The 15,396-nt window shown below is 44.2% G+C and overlaps 1 protein-coding gene, 1 long non-coding RNA gene and 9 other non-coding genes across 15 annotated transcripts in view; 10 read left to right on the top strand and 1 right to left on the bottom strand.

Moving 5' to 3' along the window:
* SLC3A2 (solute carrier family 3 member 2) overlaps nucleotides 1–10,766 on the bottom strand; it is a 31,252-nt gene extending 20,486 nt beyond the window's left edge. The window contains exon 1 of one of the 2 annotated variants that reach the window (XM_060404045.1): nucleotides 5,802–10,766. Coding sequence is in view for 1 of the 2 variants with exons in the window: in XM_004019620.6 (XP_004019669.3) it covers nucleotides 10,488–10,614 (127 nt within the window). In the remaining variant the exon portion in view is untranslated. The remainder of the gene's footprint in view (nucleotides 1–5,801) is intronic. The other variant, XM_004019620.6, reaches the window with a different exon arrangement.
* A 192-nt stretch (nucleotides 10,767–10,958) lies between these two features.
* LOC114110053 (uncharacterized) lies at nucleotides 10,959–14,261 on the top strand. Of its 4 annotated transcripts, XR_003586435.2 has the most exons (13): nucleotides 10,959–11,018; nucleotides 11,360–11,409; nucleotides 11,667–11,750; nucleotides 11,982–12,032; nucleotides 12,373–12,407; nucleotides 12,508–12,552; nucleotides 12,636–12,715; nucleotides 12,824–12,872; nucleotides 13,054–13,082; nucleotides 13,290–13,326; nucleotides 13,701–13,754; nucleotides 13,996–14,025; nucleotides 14,153–14,261. It is a non-coding gene; the product is annotated as an uncharacterized LOC114110053 (long non-coding RNA). The 4 variants fall into 4 exon arrangements; XR_006057536.1 differs by lacking the exon at nucleotides 12,636–12,715; XR_003586436.2 differs by lacking the exon at nucleotides 12,636–12,715 and having other exon boundaries at nucleotides 13,836–14,025.
* LOC114110194 (small nucleolar RNA SNORD25) lies at nucleotides 11,207–11,276 on the top strand. Its single transcript, XR_003586520.1, has one exon. It is a non-coding gene; the product is annotated as a small nucleolar RNA SNORD25 (small nucleolar RNA).
* LOC114110200 (small nucleolar RNA SNORD26) lies at nucleotides 11,484–11,557 on the top strand. The gene has a single exon (XR_003586526.1). It is a non-coding gene; the product is annotated as a small nucleolar RNA SNORD26 (small nucleolar RNA).
* Nucleotides 11,833–11,904, top strand: LOC114110199 (small nucleolar RNA SNORD27). The gene has a single exon (XR_003586525.1). It is a non-coding gene; the product is annotated as a small nucleolar RNA SNORD27 (small nucleolar RNA).
* On the top strand, nucleotides 12,228–12,303 carry LOC114110198 (small nucleolar RNA SNORD28). The gene has a single exon (XR_003586524.1). It is a non-coding gene; the product is annotated as a small nucleolar RNA SNORD28 (small nucleolar RNA).
* LOC114110205 (small nucleolar RNA SNORD22) lies at nucleotides 12,593–12,719 on the top strand. The gene has a single exon (XR_003586531.1). It is a non-coding gene; the product is annotated as a small nucleolar RNA SNORD22 (small nucleolar RNA).
* Nucleotides 12,918–12,984, top strand: LOC114110197 (small nucleolar RNA SNORD29). The gene has a single exon (XR_003586523.1). It is a non-coding gene; the product is annotated as a small nucleolar RNA SNORD29 (small nucleolar RNA).
* LOC114110201 (small nucleolar RNA SNORD30) lies at nucleotides 13,142–13,211 on the top strand. Its single transcript, XR_003586527.1, has one exon. It is a non-coding gene; the product is annotated as a small nucleolar RNA SNORD30 (small nucleolar RNA).
* LOC114110203 (small nucleolar RNA SNORD31) lies at nucleotides 13,462–13,529 on the top strand. Its single transcript, XR_003586529.1, has one exon. It is a non-coding gene; the product is annotated as a small nucleolar RNA SNORD31 (small nucleolar RNA).
* LOC114110204 (small nucleolar RNA SNORD22) lies at nucleotides 13,794–13,919 on the top strand. The gene has a single exon (XR_003586530.1). It is a non-coding gene; the product is annotated as a small nucleolar RNA SNORD22 (small nucleolar RNA).
* Nucleotides 14,262–15,396: the final 1,135 nt, after the last annotated feature.

Raw genomic sequence — 15,396 nt, 5'->3', positions numbered from 1 at the left:
GGGGCCTTCCCTGGTGGTCCAGTGGTTAAGAATCTGCCCTGCAATGCAGGGGACACAGGTTCAATCGCTGGTTGAGGAACTAAGATCCCACATGCTGTGGAGCAACGAAGCCCATGCACAATTAGAGAATCCCTGTGCTGCCACGAAAAGTCCCACATGACGATCCTGTGTGATGCAACGAAGACCTGGTGCAGCCTAAATAAATCAATTAAAGAATCAATGTGGGGGGTTACTCCAACTCTTATCAGTCCCAGTAAGCACTTGGGGACCAGGGATATGATGGATCACCAGGTAAGAATCCAAGGACTTCAGGGAAATGTCCTGGGACGCAGGACTTAACCCCTGACAAGGATTCCAGTGGGTGGGGCAAAATCACTGTTTCGGTGGCTTATAGAAGCTTTGAGAAAGCAATGGCCTCTGCTGAGTGCAACAGGTATGCTTCAGTGGCCCTAACAGAGGGCAGAGGAAGCAATACAGAGGCTGAAGAAAGCAGACTTGCTGGAATGGATAGATTATGTGAGGCCAGAAGACCCATCAGAGAACTGTGTTCCAAGAAAGGGCCCAGGGGACACAACATTCGCCAAGGCCATCAGGAACACACTACCGACAGGGGCATCAGTACCACCTGGAAGCTCAGTGGCGGTTCTCCTCTACAGTCCAGGAGGAAGTCACGGAGCTGACATCCTTCCTTCCCTCTCACCCCCATCAAGTAACAGTGAAGTGAAAGTCGCTCAGTCGTGTCTGACTCTTTGCGACGCCATGGACTGTATAGTCCGTGGAATTCTCCAGGCCAGAATACTGGAGTGAGTAGCCTATCCCTTCGCCAGGGGATCTTCCTGACTCAGGAATTGAACTGGGATCTTCTGCATTGCAGGTGGATTCTTTACCAACTGAGTTATCAGGGAAGGCCCATCAAGTAATACAGGAGAGGAATTACAGAGGCACTGCTTAACTGCCAGAAGTCAGAAAGCGCTACTTATCATAAGGCTGGCAAGACTGGAGGGTTAGCCATGGGGCCTGGAACCCATCAGAGATAACTGTAGATATGATAAACAGTGGTATCCCTAGGCGGAAGCCAATGAGGGTGCTGCTGAATATCTACAACCTGCAGGGAGAAAGAAGAAAGGAGCACAAGGCTAAGGACGGTCACCACAGGAAACAGTCAAAATCGCTTTCTTAGTTCCTGGGTCTGAGCCAATTTTCACATCCCAAACCCAGTTACTGAAGAGGTAACCGAGACCCTAGGGGAAGGAGCATGAAACTATGATTCTCCCAGTTCTTCCCAAAAAGGAACTCATCATCTGCTAAAAGAACTATGCATTTGGAAAAGGAGGATATGCAAACATTTTGAGGATTTTAAACACAGGACCTGAACTGACACTGATGCCTTGAGGCCCAAAGCATCATCATTATTCCCATTAGAAGAGGTAATCTCCGCAGTCCCCAAGTGTTTAGTGGAACTGATATACTCAGGAGGAACCTCTACACTGGGTCCTTGGCCTACAAGAGAAGGGCTACCACAGTGGGAAAGGCAGAGTAAAAATCTCTGAAACTCCCCTGCTCTTTAGCCATGATAGTAAGTAAAAAGAAATTACCATATCCTAAGGAGTAAGGAGAAAGGGACAGAGATTAGAGCCAGCATTAAAGACAGCAAGGATACGTGGATGTGATGCTTATCATAGCCACTCGTAGAACTGAAACTCCCATCTATACACCAGGTGACATGGTAAGTTGCCAACTTTGAGTGCAACTCAAGAATACGCAAGCGCATTGCAAGTCCAAGTTACAATGCCTGAAGCCTTGCCACTTGAACCGTAACATCCAAGAGATCTATGGGGTTGGAAAAATACACACTGTGGAGCCTATGGCAGGCCCCAGTAGGCAAAACAGGTGGCTGAAATTCTAGAACAAGGTCAGGCTGTTCACAACAGAGAAATACATGCCTTTTGAGAAACAGCTCTTGGCGTGTTATTGGAACACTTCATTACGAAACACTAAGTAACCAAGAACGGCCCCATTATGAGTTATATCAGACATGCTGCCATTATAAGTTGGACCTATGAAGTCAAAACATCAGACCAGACCAGCAGCAGTCTTTCAAAAAATGGAAATGGTACCTCCAGAATCAAGACTAAGCAGAACCAGGGGATACAGACAAACTGTACAAGCTGGTAGCCCAGACCTCTCGATATCCACCATATTTGTAAAAGTGTCCCCACCCCTCGTGCAAAAGAACTCGCAGTCATCAGGAATGTCCTATATAACCTGCTAAAGGAGGAAGCAAAAGCTCAAGCATGATTTATAGACGGGTCAACTTATGAGTGCCAAGTGAAAATGATAGTGGCCACATTCAGAAGAGGCCTTGAAAGACAGTGGAGATAGAAAATCTGCCAGCTCTCCACCTGACGATCCACCTTGTGCAGGAGAAATGGCCCAAGGTGAGACTATATACACACTCTAGGTCAGTGGCCAATGGTCTGGCCCACTGATGAGAGGACTGGAAGGAAAAGGACTAGAAGATCAAAGGGTCTGAGGGCTGGGATAGAGAATGGTGATGGACATATGAGAGAGTGTACAAAGCCAAAGACTTCTGCATCACACATTGTGAGTGAGTGAAGTCGCTCAGTTGTGTCCTACTCTTTGCGACCCCGTGGACTGTAGCCTACCAGGCTTCTCTGTCCATGGGATTCTCCAGGCAAGAATACTGGAGTGGGTTACTATTTCCTTCTCCAGGGGATCTTCCCGACCCAGGGATCAAACCCGGGTCTCCCACATTGGAGGCAGACGCTTCAACCTCTGAGCCACCAGGGAAGCCCACATTAGTGCCCACCAAAAAGAATCCACCACGAAAGAAAGAAACCACCAAGCAGACAGAATGACTTGGCCTTCATCAGAAAGCATGCCAGGATTCAAACCCAAGCATTCTCTTAGCCAACACAATGATTTATAAAAAAAAACACGTAGGGACTTCCCTGGTGGTACAGTGGCTAAGACTCTGCACTGTTCAGTGCAGGGGGCCTGGGTGTGATTTCTCTGTGGTCAGCGAACTAAATCCTATGTGCCATTACTAAAAAGAGCCCATGGGCTACCACTAACCTGGCTCAGCCTAATAAATAAAATAGGGGAAAAAAAATGTGTAAACTCCTATTTATATTTCATCCTTTGAAAATTTTTCTACCTTTTCAAATAATTGATAATGTACATAAAATATAACTTACTCTAAAAATCTTCACATCGTAGGGGGTATCAGCTTTTTTGTTTGGGGGTTTGTTGGTTCTTTCCCCTGTGCCACCTGGCTTTTGGGATCCTAGTTCGCCAACCGGAGGCTGAACCCAGGCTATCAGCAGCGAAAGTAGCTTTTTCTCAACTTACAGGAAAGAAACAATCAAAAAAGTTTGGTGACCACTGCTCTATTCTGCCGTTACATAACTACTGTTGCTGCTGCTGCTGCTAAGTCGCTTCTGTCTTGTCTGACTCTGTGCAACCCCATAGACGGCAACCCACCAGGCTCCTCCGTCCCTGGGATTCTTATTGAATTAACAGATACGTTTGTTAGCCTAGTTCTGGACTACTTCATATGGTTTATAGTACCTCTTACAAGTCTAAAACCAAATTTCTTACTAATGAAGCCATAATTTATAATGCCTATTTTTTTTCCAAGGGAGAGATAATTCCACCAAAGTTATAGCTAACAAATCTCGTCTAACAACTACATATTCCCAAAGGGACACACTACTTCTACAAGTACTGCACTGCCAGGGTGATGCATGGAGCTGACAAAACAAGCTCCTATTCTATCTCCTTGTGCCAAAAACCAATGTAATATGAAGGTGAAAAAAGAGAGTGAAAAAGCTGGCTTAGAACTCAACATTCAAAAAACTAAGATCATGACATCTGGTCCCATCACTTCATGGTAAATAGATGGGTCAACAATGCAAACAGTGACAGATTTTATTTTGGGGGGGACTTCAAAAATCACTGTTGACAGTGAATGCAGCCATGAAATTAAAACACACTTGCTCCTTGGAAGAAAAGCTATGACAAACCTAGACGGCGTATTAAAAAACAGAAACATTACTTTGCTGACAAAGTTCTGTAAAGCTATGACCAACCTAGACAACGTATTAAAAAGCAGAGACATTACTTTGCCAACAAAGGTCCATCTTGTCAAAGCTACGGTTTTCCCAATAGTCATGTATGGATGTGAGAGTTGGACTATAAAGAAAGCTGAGCACTGAAGAACTGATGCTTTTGAACTGTGGTGTTGGAGAAGACTCTTGAGAGTCCCTTGGACTGCAAGATCAAACCAGTCCATCCTAAAGGAAATCAGTCCTGAATATTCACTGGAAGGACTGATGCTGAAGCTGAAACTCCAATACTTTGGTCACCTAATGCAAAGAACTGACTCATTGGAAAAGACCCTGACGCTGAGAAAGATTGAAGTCAGGAGGAGAAGGGGACGACAGAGGATGAGATGGTTGGATGGCATCACCGACTCCATGGACATGAGTTTGAGCAAGCTCTGGGAGTTAGTAATGGGCAGGGAAACCTGGTGGGCTGCAGTCCATGGGGTCACAGAGTCGGACACCACTGAGCAACTGAACTGAACTGAATTCCATTTAGTGAAGCAGTGCCTCTTGCTGCCAGGTGGGGGCAGGGTTGCTCTCTCAGAAAAATTACCAGACCTCTCTCAGCAGCTCATTTGATAAGGACTGGGTAAAGATCATTTGAAAATGTATAGGGATAGATTAACATATATTGAGTCCTACTCTGTGTCCTGTACTCTGCTAGGTCATAGGGAAACAATATATAACTTACACAGACCTGATGCCCAAACTTAGGAAGTTTATGGTGAGCAGGCAGAGTGGATTTGTCTTAGGGAGAGTGGTGGTGAGGAAAGTGATGAAGGGGTCTCAATGGCTATGTTCATCTGGACAGTAACCTAAAGACTGTGGAGGGGTACTGAAGAATTATGAACTGAGGCATGAGACTGGACCAACTTTTTTATTTAGGAAGATCACTCCAGCTTCAAGATGAAGAATGGATTAGAGACAGCAACCCAGGGCCAGGGAGCCAGGTTATGTCTGTTGCTAAAACCTCGAGGTCACTGACCTGAATTAGGGTAGTGGCAGTGGGGTAGCTTGGACAATTGAGTGAAATAGAAGGAGTGGGTTCAATTCATTTTGGAAATGAATTTTGTGGACCAAAAGAATTTGTGAACCATCCAAGTAATACTGTTCATCCAGAAGGCAACCGGATGCATAGCTCTGAAGCTCAGGAAAAAGATCCTGGGTTGGAGCTATAGACACTGCTGTTCAGTTGCTAAGTCCAGTCCCATTCTTTGTGACCCGGTGGACTGCAGCATGCCAGGCTTCCCTGATAACAGCGGCCATTAAAATCATGGAAGTGGATAAAGTGGCCCAGGCAGAGTAAGTAAAAAGCTAGGCCTCTTGATGAGGGCGAAAGAGAGTGAAAGAGCTGGCTTAAAACTTAACATTCAGAAAACTAAGATTATGGCATCTGGTCCCCTCACTTCATGGCAAGTAGAAGGGGGAAAAGTGGAAGGAGTGACAGATTTTATTTTCTTAGGCTCCAAAATCACTGCAGAGGTTGACTGCAGCCATGAAATTAAAAGATGCTTGCTCCTTGGAAGGAAAGCTATGACATACCTAGACAGCATATTAAAAAAGCATATTAAGAAGCCAAAAGAGGTCCATATAATCAAAGCTATGGTTTTTCCAGTAGCCATGGAAGGATGTGAGAATTGGACCATAAAGAAAGCTGAGCACCAAAGAACTTACACTTTCCAATTGTGATGCTGGAGAAGACTCTTCAAGTCCCTTGGCCTGCAAGGAGATCAAACCAGTCAATCCTAAATGAAATCAACCTTGAATAGTCATTGGAAGGACTGTTGCTGAAGCTCCAATACTTTGGCCATGTGATACAAAGAGCCAACTCACCAGAAAAGACCCTGCCGCTAGGAAACATTGAAGGCAAAAGGAGAAGGGGATGACAGAGGATAAGATGGTTAGCATCACTGAGTCAATGGACATGAATCTGAGCAAACTCCAGGAGAATAGTGGAGGACAGAGAAGCCTGGCATGCTGCAGTCCATGGGGTCCCAAAGGGTCGGACACAACTTAGTGGCTGAACAACATGTAACTGGAGGAACATTAATGTTTGAACAATGGGACAGAAGATATACCTCAAAGGATCATGAAGAAGTTATTAATAGCAAAAACATAAGAGGAACACTAGAAGAGGGCAGCGTCCCAAGCACTGTGGAAACAGTGTTTTAAGAAACAGGAAATGGGGTCACTGGACATGGTAGGTCAAAGGGTGTTACCATGTGTTTCTGTGATGGCATAGAAAAACCAGATTTTAAAAAAAGGAACTGGGTGAACAGGATAAAAAGGTGCTATTGAGAGATCAAGTAGGATGAGAGAAGAGTGTCCTGAGAAAGAAGTGAGCAGTATTGTATAAATCCAGTGCTCTTAAACTTTAGTGTGCATACAGACCACCTGGGGATCTTGAATAAATGCAAGCGCATTTGATCTGTGGAAAGATCTGAGATTCAGTATTTCTAACAGACATCCAGGTGATGCAGGTATAGACAGATCTTTAAAGTAAAAGACATTTGCTGGAAAGAGCAAGATAAGATGTTAGCCAGAGGGTGGCATGGTATTAGACTTCCACTGGCATATTGTCTAAAGCTCCTTCCAGAGTCAGACTTCTTGAGTTTAAATCCTGACTCTCAACAAATATTTTCTGAATGAATAAATAAATGGGCCAACAAAAGGCAATGTACCCCAGGAGTTGTTAAAGTATAATCTTAAAAACTGAAAATATGACTCATAATTATATAAACACATCAAAGATTTTATTCAACCTATTAGTTAACAAGGGAATACATAAAATTTAAAACTGGTTCAAAAGAGAATGCTGGGAAAGGAGGATCATCAGCTTAAAGTCCAGATAAGAATGATATGAATTTGCCTTCTAATAGATAGATACAAAACCAGCCAATGTCTTAGAAGGCTGCTGCTGCTGCTAAGTTGCTTCAGTTATGTCCGACTCTGTGCGATCCCATAGACGGCAGCCCACCAGGCTCCCCTGTCCCTGGGATTCTCCAGGCAAGAATACTGGAGTGGGTTGCCATTTCCTTCTCCGTCTTAGAAGGCAATCTTATCAAATTACAAAATACCTAGAGCAACAATAAAAAGGACATCAAACGAAGGCACACGCCCCACTGGAAAACCAGGTAATCCCCAAGTTAGGTAGGCCTGCTTTACCTTTATCAAAAGGACACCTGGTAATAACTTTTGCCTATTTCCAAGTTTTGGATCATTTTTAACAGGGTCAAAAGTAGAGACTAGATTTGAATAACAGCTCTGCCACACTAGTTATGTGTCCTTGAGTAAGTAACTTGATATAAAATTCAGTTTTCTTATTTGTAAAATGAGGATGGTAACCACAAAAACTATTTTTCAAATTGAGGTAACATGTGCAAAGCATTCAGTACAGTGCCAGGAAAGTGCCGTAGAAAGCACTTCATACAGGTTAACATTAAAACACCTCCACCAATTCTTTCATCTCATTTTTCTCATTTCCCTTTATGTAACAGTCTAACCTTTTTGTACCACTTTTGCAAATATATATATATATATATATATTTTTGCAAATATATTTACACATGCACACACACACATTTCATTCAGTTTTGTGTGTGGCCATCCTGCATGGATCGACCAGGGATCAAAACCGTGCCCCCTGTGGTGAAAGCTCAGAGTCTTAACCATTGTATCACCAGCAAAGTCGAATTTTCACCACAGCATTTAACTCCACTTGACGTATTATTCGTCTGTTTCTGTGTTTTCTTCCAGAATATAAGCTCCAAGGGAGCATAAGGGGACTGGCTGCTTTGTTCCTTGTTGTATCTCCGGTACCCAGTAGATGCTCAACAGATAAATAGTATTGGTAAAATAAACATTAAGTGAAGGTCATGGCCATGATCTCCAACTGCCAAGAATACTGGCTTTTTTTTTCCGTTTTGATGTTTAAGTCACTCAACCTGTTAACAACTTCCAAAAAAAATATCCAATCTTTAACATTCCCTCTTTCTAAAGTGGATTCTCTATTACTACAGAAGTTGATGCAAACTCACTCATGGGCCACCTTGGGTATACAGGCATATTCTGATTGGCTCAGAGAAAATGCTTAAAAATTTTAAGTAACATGCCAACATTTTTAAGGAGCAAATTAATCAACAATTTTGGTTTTCTGGATTCTCCTGATCAAATTTTTCAGACAATATTCTGGCAAGGCACACTCAGCAGGAGCAAAGACAAGCATATCAAGATCCCTATCAGGCTCCTATGGCTTACCTGCATTACTTACATTCCTGCAGGTGTGAGTTGAGGACTTCTGATGTATTATAAATCATTCCTATTTCCCTTTCATCATGCTTGAATCCACTTATCTGTTGCCTAAATTACTGTGACAATCTAATTAATGTCCTGTCTCAACTTACCCCTTTTTCCCCACCTTGCTCTGTGTAGTGTGCGGGATCTTAGCTTCCCAAGCAGGAATCAAATCCATGCTCCATGCAGTGGAGGCAGAGTCATAACCAGTCTTAACGGGACCACCAAGTTAAGTCCTGGTTTATAGGTTATTCTACCTATAGTTCAAATTATTTAGCTTTGTATTTCAAGCCCTTCTCATTTGGCCTTCCCTAGGAAATCTTTTCCAACTTTATATTCTATGATTCCCCTTCAACCCATCTTTCATGAACTATATTTATACACTTTTCCAGCTCCAATCTTGTCACTCAGATTATTTCTCTAATTTGAATTTCCTTCCTGGATCTGCTTATCTACCCTTTAAGGCCCACAAACATTCTCCAAATACCATGCCCACAAACAACCTCCTTGCCTACTCTGGACCTTCTGAATTTTCCTTATCTGTTTCATTTTCTATACATTTTGTTACAACTTTTCAATCACCCACTTGGACAAGCATCTAACATTGTTGAATACATGAATTTAGTCTAGCTATAATAACATTTTTCAAATTGGGATTCTTTTGGTATTTGTTTTGTCACTTTTGTTTCGCTGGGACATGCATGGGGACAACACTGCCACCAAAGTAGTGAAAATTGGTTCTTTTGGAGCAGGAAGAGGGCAGAAAATCCTAGATATTACACAGAAGCTTTCTGGCCCTCTAAAGGGCCGCAGTATATAAGCAAATACACAGTTATATGTGTTAGTTGCTCAGTCATGCCCAACTCTTCGCGACCCCATGGACTACAGCCCACCAGGCTCCTGTGTCCATGAGATTTTCCAGGCAAGGATATTGGAGTGGGTTGCCATTTCCTTCTCCAGGGGATCTTCCCAACTCAGGGATCGAACCCGGGTCTCCTGCACTGCAGGCAGATTCTTTACGGACTGAACTACAAGGGAAGCCCTACACAGTTATATTAAGTTAGAGGGGGAAATGCTTTTTAGTTTTAAAGGCTCCTGGAGAGAGGAAGACAACAAGAAAAAAAATTGAGAAACAGTATCCAAGGATCATGCCATTTGTTTCCTGTGTACTTGTTTGCCCCCTAAATACCCAGAGAAGTGATAGTGATCAAAAGTGCAGGTTCTGTCATCAAGACTGCCTGGGCTGATTTGCACCTGGGCTGATATTTCTTAGCTGGGTAACTCTGAGCAAGTTAATTAACCCCTCCAGATCTCAGGCTCCTCATCCCTAACATTACCTTATGGCCTCCTCCTAGGGTTGCAGTAGTAAATGAGATCATCCAGGAGACCACACAGTAAGAGCTTAATAAATGGTTATAAAATGTACATATAGTACATTTTTAAAACGGTCATGTACCCTAGGTATGCATTACAAATGATTAAACTACAACTGGTTGTCCTCAGTAACAAGGGTATAGATGACTGGAACCACCCTGCCTGTCAGGCGGGAGTTGTACGCGGCTCTGCAAAAGCTTTTTACACCTAGATTCCCTCCAGGTAATCTGCATTAAGGGGCTTCCCAGGTGGCGAAGTTGGTAGACGACTCCTGCCAAGGCAGAAGAGGAAGGAGATGCGAGTTCGATCCCAGGGTTGGGAAGATCTCTTGGAGTAGGGAGGAGCCCCTGGAGTAGGAAATGGCCTCCAGTATTCTTGCCTGGAAAATTCCATGGACAGAGGAGCCTGGCCGGCTACAGTCCATGGGATCGCAGTCAAACACGACTGAGCGCACACACACACACACACACACACACAATGTCCTTAAAACGGCGTTTTAAATGTCGGCTAACGCTAGCCCCACTACAAGCTCCGAGCAAAATCGGACCAGACAGTAAGACAAAGGTGGCCGGTTACAGAAAATATCCTAAAACTGTTATAATATTTCAAGAGCACCTACAACCTGATTCACTTTCCCAAAACGGTTCCATGCAAGAGCCCTCCACTCGAGATCGGCCCGGGGCCCAGTAATACCTGAGTCGCCCCCCGCGCTGGGCCCCTGAGGACCAAGCCCCTGAGGACCAGGCCCAGAAGGCTCGCTGGGCGGCTGGCTTGGAACCGAGATGACGCCAGCGGAGGGTTCATGAGGCTCGTGGTCCATGGATTAGGACTCTGCACGCGGATCTAGAGTGTGTGCAAGCAAGGGAATGCTCAGGGAAGGGTGTGGGTCAGTCAGCTGTGACCGACACGGAGCGTCAGTCCAGGATCTGCGCGAAGCAGGTAACTCGCCGCCTGGGCGCCAAAAGAAGTCGCAGTAAAGAACCCACGGCACCACATTAGTCGCGCCTGCGCACACCCTAAGACGCATGCGCACCTTTTTCGCGCCACCGCTTCAGGAGGCGCACAGCCTCTCGTACTTCCTCTAGAAATCTCTACCCACAATCCACCCATTTCCCTCTGCGCTTGCGCCCGCCGTAGTCCCGCCCCCAAATCCCGTGGGCCTTTGCGAGATAGTATTTATGTGTCTCGCGGTAGCCTCTCAGTCTCATTTATCCACAGCTCTTGGTAAGTGATTTGGTTTGTTGAGGTTTACGAGGAAAACGCCCGTGCAAACGTGTCCGGGCCTTGGCCTCTCTTTGTGGTACCTATTGGGTTCGTGGGGGAGGAGAGAAAACGTGACCTTAGTGTTGAGGCCTTGAAGGGACGGGGGCTTTGTGAAGGACAAGATGGCGATGGCCGGCCGTGCCGACAGGCCTCTCTGTGATGAGACCCTTTTCACAGACCTGTACTGAACTCTGTGAGGATAAGAAACTCTGAGGAGGCCGGCCTTGCATGGCAACGCAGTCTTAGCTCCGGGAAACAAAGCGTTTACCAGACAGTGCTGACCCAATATCATTTGTTTGCAGGGTTCGGACGCGCGCCAAACGCTGAAGGATCTCAAACCGGTCTCATTGGAGTAAGTGCTCCTGGCCTCCCTTTACTGTCCTTTTTTTCTTCCTTGCTGAATATGCGGGAGTCCGACGGGATGTGCTACGGGGATGATTTCAAAAATTGAACTCTCTCTTTCTGATGGATTAGTGGAGAAAACAAAAACTCTGAGTAGCACCATCCGTAGCAGACGTTTGGGCTTTTAGCCCTGCGTTAAGGCACTAACGTGGGACAGTCAAACTACGAGATATAAAAGTAAGAAAGGGTATTGTTTTTTTCTCCCAGATGTGGTTTAATTCAAAGGAGCTTACAGATTGGAGGATGAGACAAGACTTAACCCTCTGTGGATCAAGTGTGGTGATGCTGCAGGTGGGTACCCGATGCTTTATGCAGATGGGGGGGTAGAAGCACAATGTCGGGATGGGACTTGCTGGTTGAAATTGCACTGGCCACTCCATGATGAATGTAAAATGACAAGCATATGCCTGAACTCAAAAATGATGTCATCTTACTACTGAGAAGTGGGCCTGGAATGCTCCAGGGTCTTTTAATGGTAGTTCTCGAGTACTAAAAAATAATGGCTCATTTTTCTGTTTCCAGCATCTCCTCACCAGTCTTGAGGAATTCAACTGCCTCCCAGAGTGAATGCAGGTAAGTTTTCAAATGGGAAGTTTGTGGTCTGTGGTGGTTTCAACAACCCCGAGAGCAAATGGTCAGTGGAGCAGTGTTTTTGCTCCTTCCAACTTGTTCCTCTTGGAATGATTTTCCTGGGGAGGGAGTCGGCAGCCCAGCAAGCAGCATAGTTTTGTGAGGGTGTGCTCTTCCCTCACCCACACATCACTCACTGTCAGATGATTTGAATTGATAATGCTGATCCTCTGTGAGGTACCACAGTTAATAGCATGTTAGAGTTCTGATGGCAGTTTCTGTTAATGAAGAAATTTTATTTCGTCTTAGTATTTTGGAGTAACCATTTTCTCCCCTTTTGTAGATTGTCACAGCATTAATAGAGTCATCTGTCTTACAGTAAGTTACTTCTCTCAGTATTGTGGGAAATAGAGGGATTTCTCTTGTTTCTGATAATGCTGTTTCTTGATCTTTTATTTTATCTTTATTGATTTCCTAGATGCCTCTTCATCTGCTCAGGATGACTCCTACAAAGAGTCCAGAGGTGAGTACTTGTAACCTTGCTTGTTGTTGCTTAACTCCAGTGCCAATGAAGAAAGCAGGCGTCCTGTCTTACCCCTGTTCTAGCCCCAGAGCCAGTAATGGTGAACCCACTGGGGCGAACTGGGAGAAAGGATGAAATTTCATTCCATGAGGAATTGTCTGAGGTACAGCAAATGAACAGCATTTGCTTGGCTTGGGTTATCCATTAACCCTAGTTAGAATAGTTTTGGTTGTTTTAGATATTTTGCTAATTACATGATTTTCTCATTCAGGAGCAGCTTGTTACTATACACACTTCTGGAAAGCCTCCAGAGTTAAAAGGTTAGTTGATTAATGTGTGTATGGCATACACCACCAAGTAGGCAGTTTCTATGATGAATCAAACTAGCTCACTATGATTTAAACAGTGAAAAGACATGAACATCTGAGAAACTGGGAAAGACAACAGTGGGGTACTGTGTGTGTGGAATTTGTATCACTCATAGCTTTGTCCTTCTTGTAGGTAACATTGCCAGTTACCGTCGCTCAGAGGTGAGTGGCCTCCATATGTGCATACAATGTATTGAGTGGGAGAAAATGCCTTTTTAGGCATCTGTGATGACTTACATGGAATCTCGTTCGGCTGATGATTTGCTGTTGAGACTCGGATATCTGATTTTCTGGGAATGGTAGCTTAGACAGTAATAGCTTATAATGCAAGAAGCCAGCATTACTGACTTAGTTGCCTTTGTGTTTTAGGTACAGCTCCTTGTCTGGTGCCTGAGAATGATTTTAGGTAAGTCTATTATCTATGGCTGCTGTATAGAATTCACCAGTTTTTGTTTGGTGCTCTGAATAACTGCAGACATGACTTGCTAAATCCAAAGTAAGTTTGTCTTTGGCCATTAGTGAACCACCCGTGACATTGCCACTCACCAGTGATGAGTTCAATACCGCCCCAGTCTGATCACTATGACTGAAAGGTATTTCTGAGCTGTGAGTTTCCCTTGGAGTAAAAAGTGACTGTAGTGGGAAATTGAGTGGCTTTATAGCCAACAGGAAACGTTTTGGACTAGCTGGTGATTCTGTAAAATGTCCATTGAAACCTACATAGCTTTTATAGATGGGCCTGTCCTGGAGACAGTTGACTTAGTTCCCAATCTTTTGCAGGGGAAAGGAGTAAGCCATCCATATATCTGCTCAGCTCTAGTCTGAAGTTGAGAGGTGAGTAGACTTAAACACAAGGTGTGTCAAGTTAAAATTTCCCAGTGAAGAAATCCTCACAAGTCTTACTTCCTGTCCTAGTCCCAGAGCCTGTAAAGGTGAACCCACTGGGGCTGGCTGGGGGAGAAGAGGAAAGCTTGTTCCAGAGGGAACTGTCTGAGGGATCATGAGAATTACTCAACAAGGCAAAGAGGGGAATAAATGACTGGTTGAAAGGCAGATTTTCATTTTTTCCCCCTAGATCTGAAGAAAGAACAAAGCACACATAATGGTAAGTATCTGTTCGTGCACTTGTATTAAATACACTAACCATGTTTAAAGGATAACTGTTAAGCCCATCAGGTATATACTTGTGAAATTCCAGTTAAGAAAAAACTCATTTTTCTTTTTCTCTACAGGAATCTAATGTAGAAGATAGCAAAACTGAAAAATCTTTGTACAGATTGCCTGTTCAACTTAGCATATTTGAATCATTTCAGCCTAAATAAAAATTTTTTTAAACCTTCATTGATTCCTGTGTTTGAGTGGGTCTGACTGGACAGAAATAATCCCAGAAAGATTGTTAAATGGCTTTCCCCATTCAGCTTGGCACTTTACATAACCCAGGGAAGTATCATTCAGGGAGCCCCCTTGGAGTTCTGCATGAAAGTGTACTGAGTTTGAGTGACCCCTTTAACTGTGCTTAAAACCTTAAGACTTTGGGTACTAGGAGACAGTGACTCGCCAGTTAAGAATATTGGCTGTCAACTTTTGGTATCTTGTTGACCCTATCTTTCACATGAATCTCTAAAATGATTTCTGTGGAGCTTAACAGCCCTGGGCCTACTACCAGAACTTCAGAAGGAACTGCAATGGGGTATGTTACGTCACTTCAGTCCTGTACAACCCTTTGTGACCCCATAGGCTGTATCCCACCAGGCTTCTCTGTCCATAGAATTCTGGCAAGAATGTATGTACTGTTTGCTGAGTCATGTCCAACTCTGCGACCCCAAGGACTGCAGCATACCATGCTTTCTTGCCCTACATCTCCCAGAGCTTATTCAAGCTCAGGTCTATTGAGTAATGCCATCCAACCATGTCCCAGACAGGTGGTCTCAGGTAATGACCACCTTTATATTTCTCAGTAGAACAGGGAAATGGATGAACTAGAATGCTCATCTGCTGTTGAAACATGTTTAGAACATAGTTGTATCAGAACTGGTAAAGTAGGCAATTTAGGGGCTTCTCTGTTGGTCTTTTTTTGCGTTTTCATACTGTTCATGGGGTTCCCAAGGCAAAATAAAGAAGTGGTTTGCCATTCCCTTCACCCTTGGACTGCAAAGAGATGATACCTGTTAATCCTGAAGAAAATCTGTCCTGAATTCATTGGAAGGACTGTTGAAGCTGAAGCTCCAATACTTAGGCCACCTGATAGGAAGAGCTGACTCACTGGAAGAGACCCTGATGCTGGGAAAGATTGAAGACAGAGAGAAGATGACGACGGGATGAGATGGTTGGACGGACATGAGTTTCAGCAAGCTCCGGGAGTTAGTGATGGACAGGGAAGACTGGCGTGCTGCAGTCCATGGGGTTGCAAAGAACGGGACAACTGAGTGACTGAACTGGTGGTCTACTGGCTAAGATAAATGTATATACACACAAT

This window comes from Ovis aries, chromosome 21, assembly GCF_016772045.2.
Source record: "Ovis aries strain OAR_USU_Benz2616 breed Rambouillet chromosome 21, ARS-UI_Ramb_v3.0, whole genome shotgun sequence".
In the NCBI taxonomy this organism is placed as follows: Eukaryota; Metazoa; Chordata; class Mammalia; order Artiodactyla; family Bovidae; genus Ovis; species Ovis aries.
The sequence above is the reverse complement of the archived record's forward strand: the minus strand, read 5'-3'. Positions and strand labels throughout refer to the sequence as shown.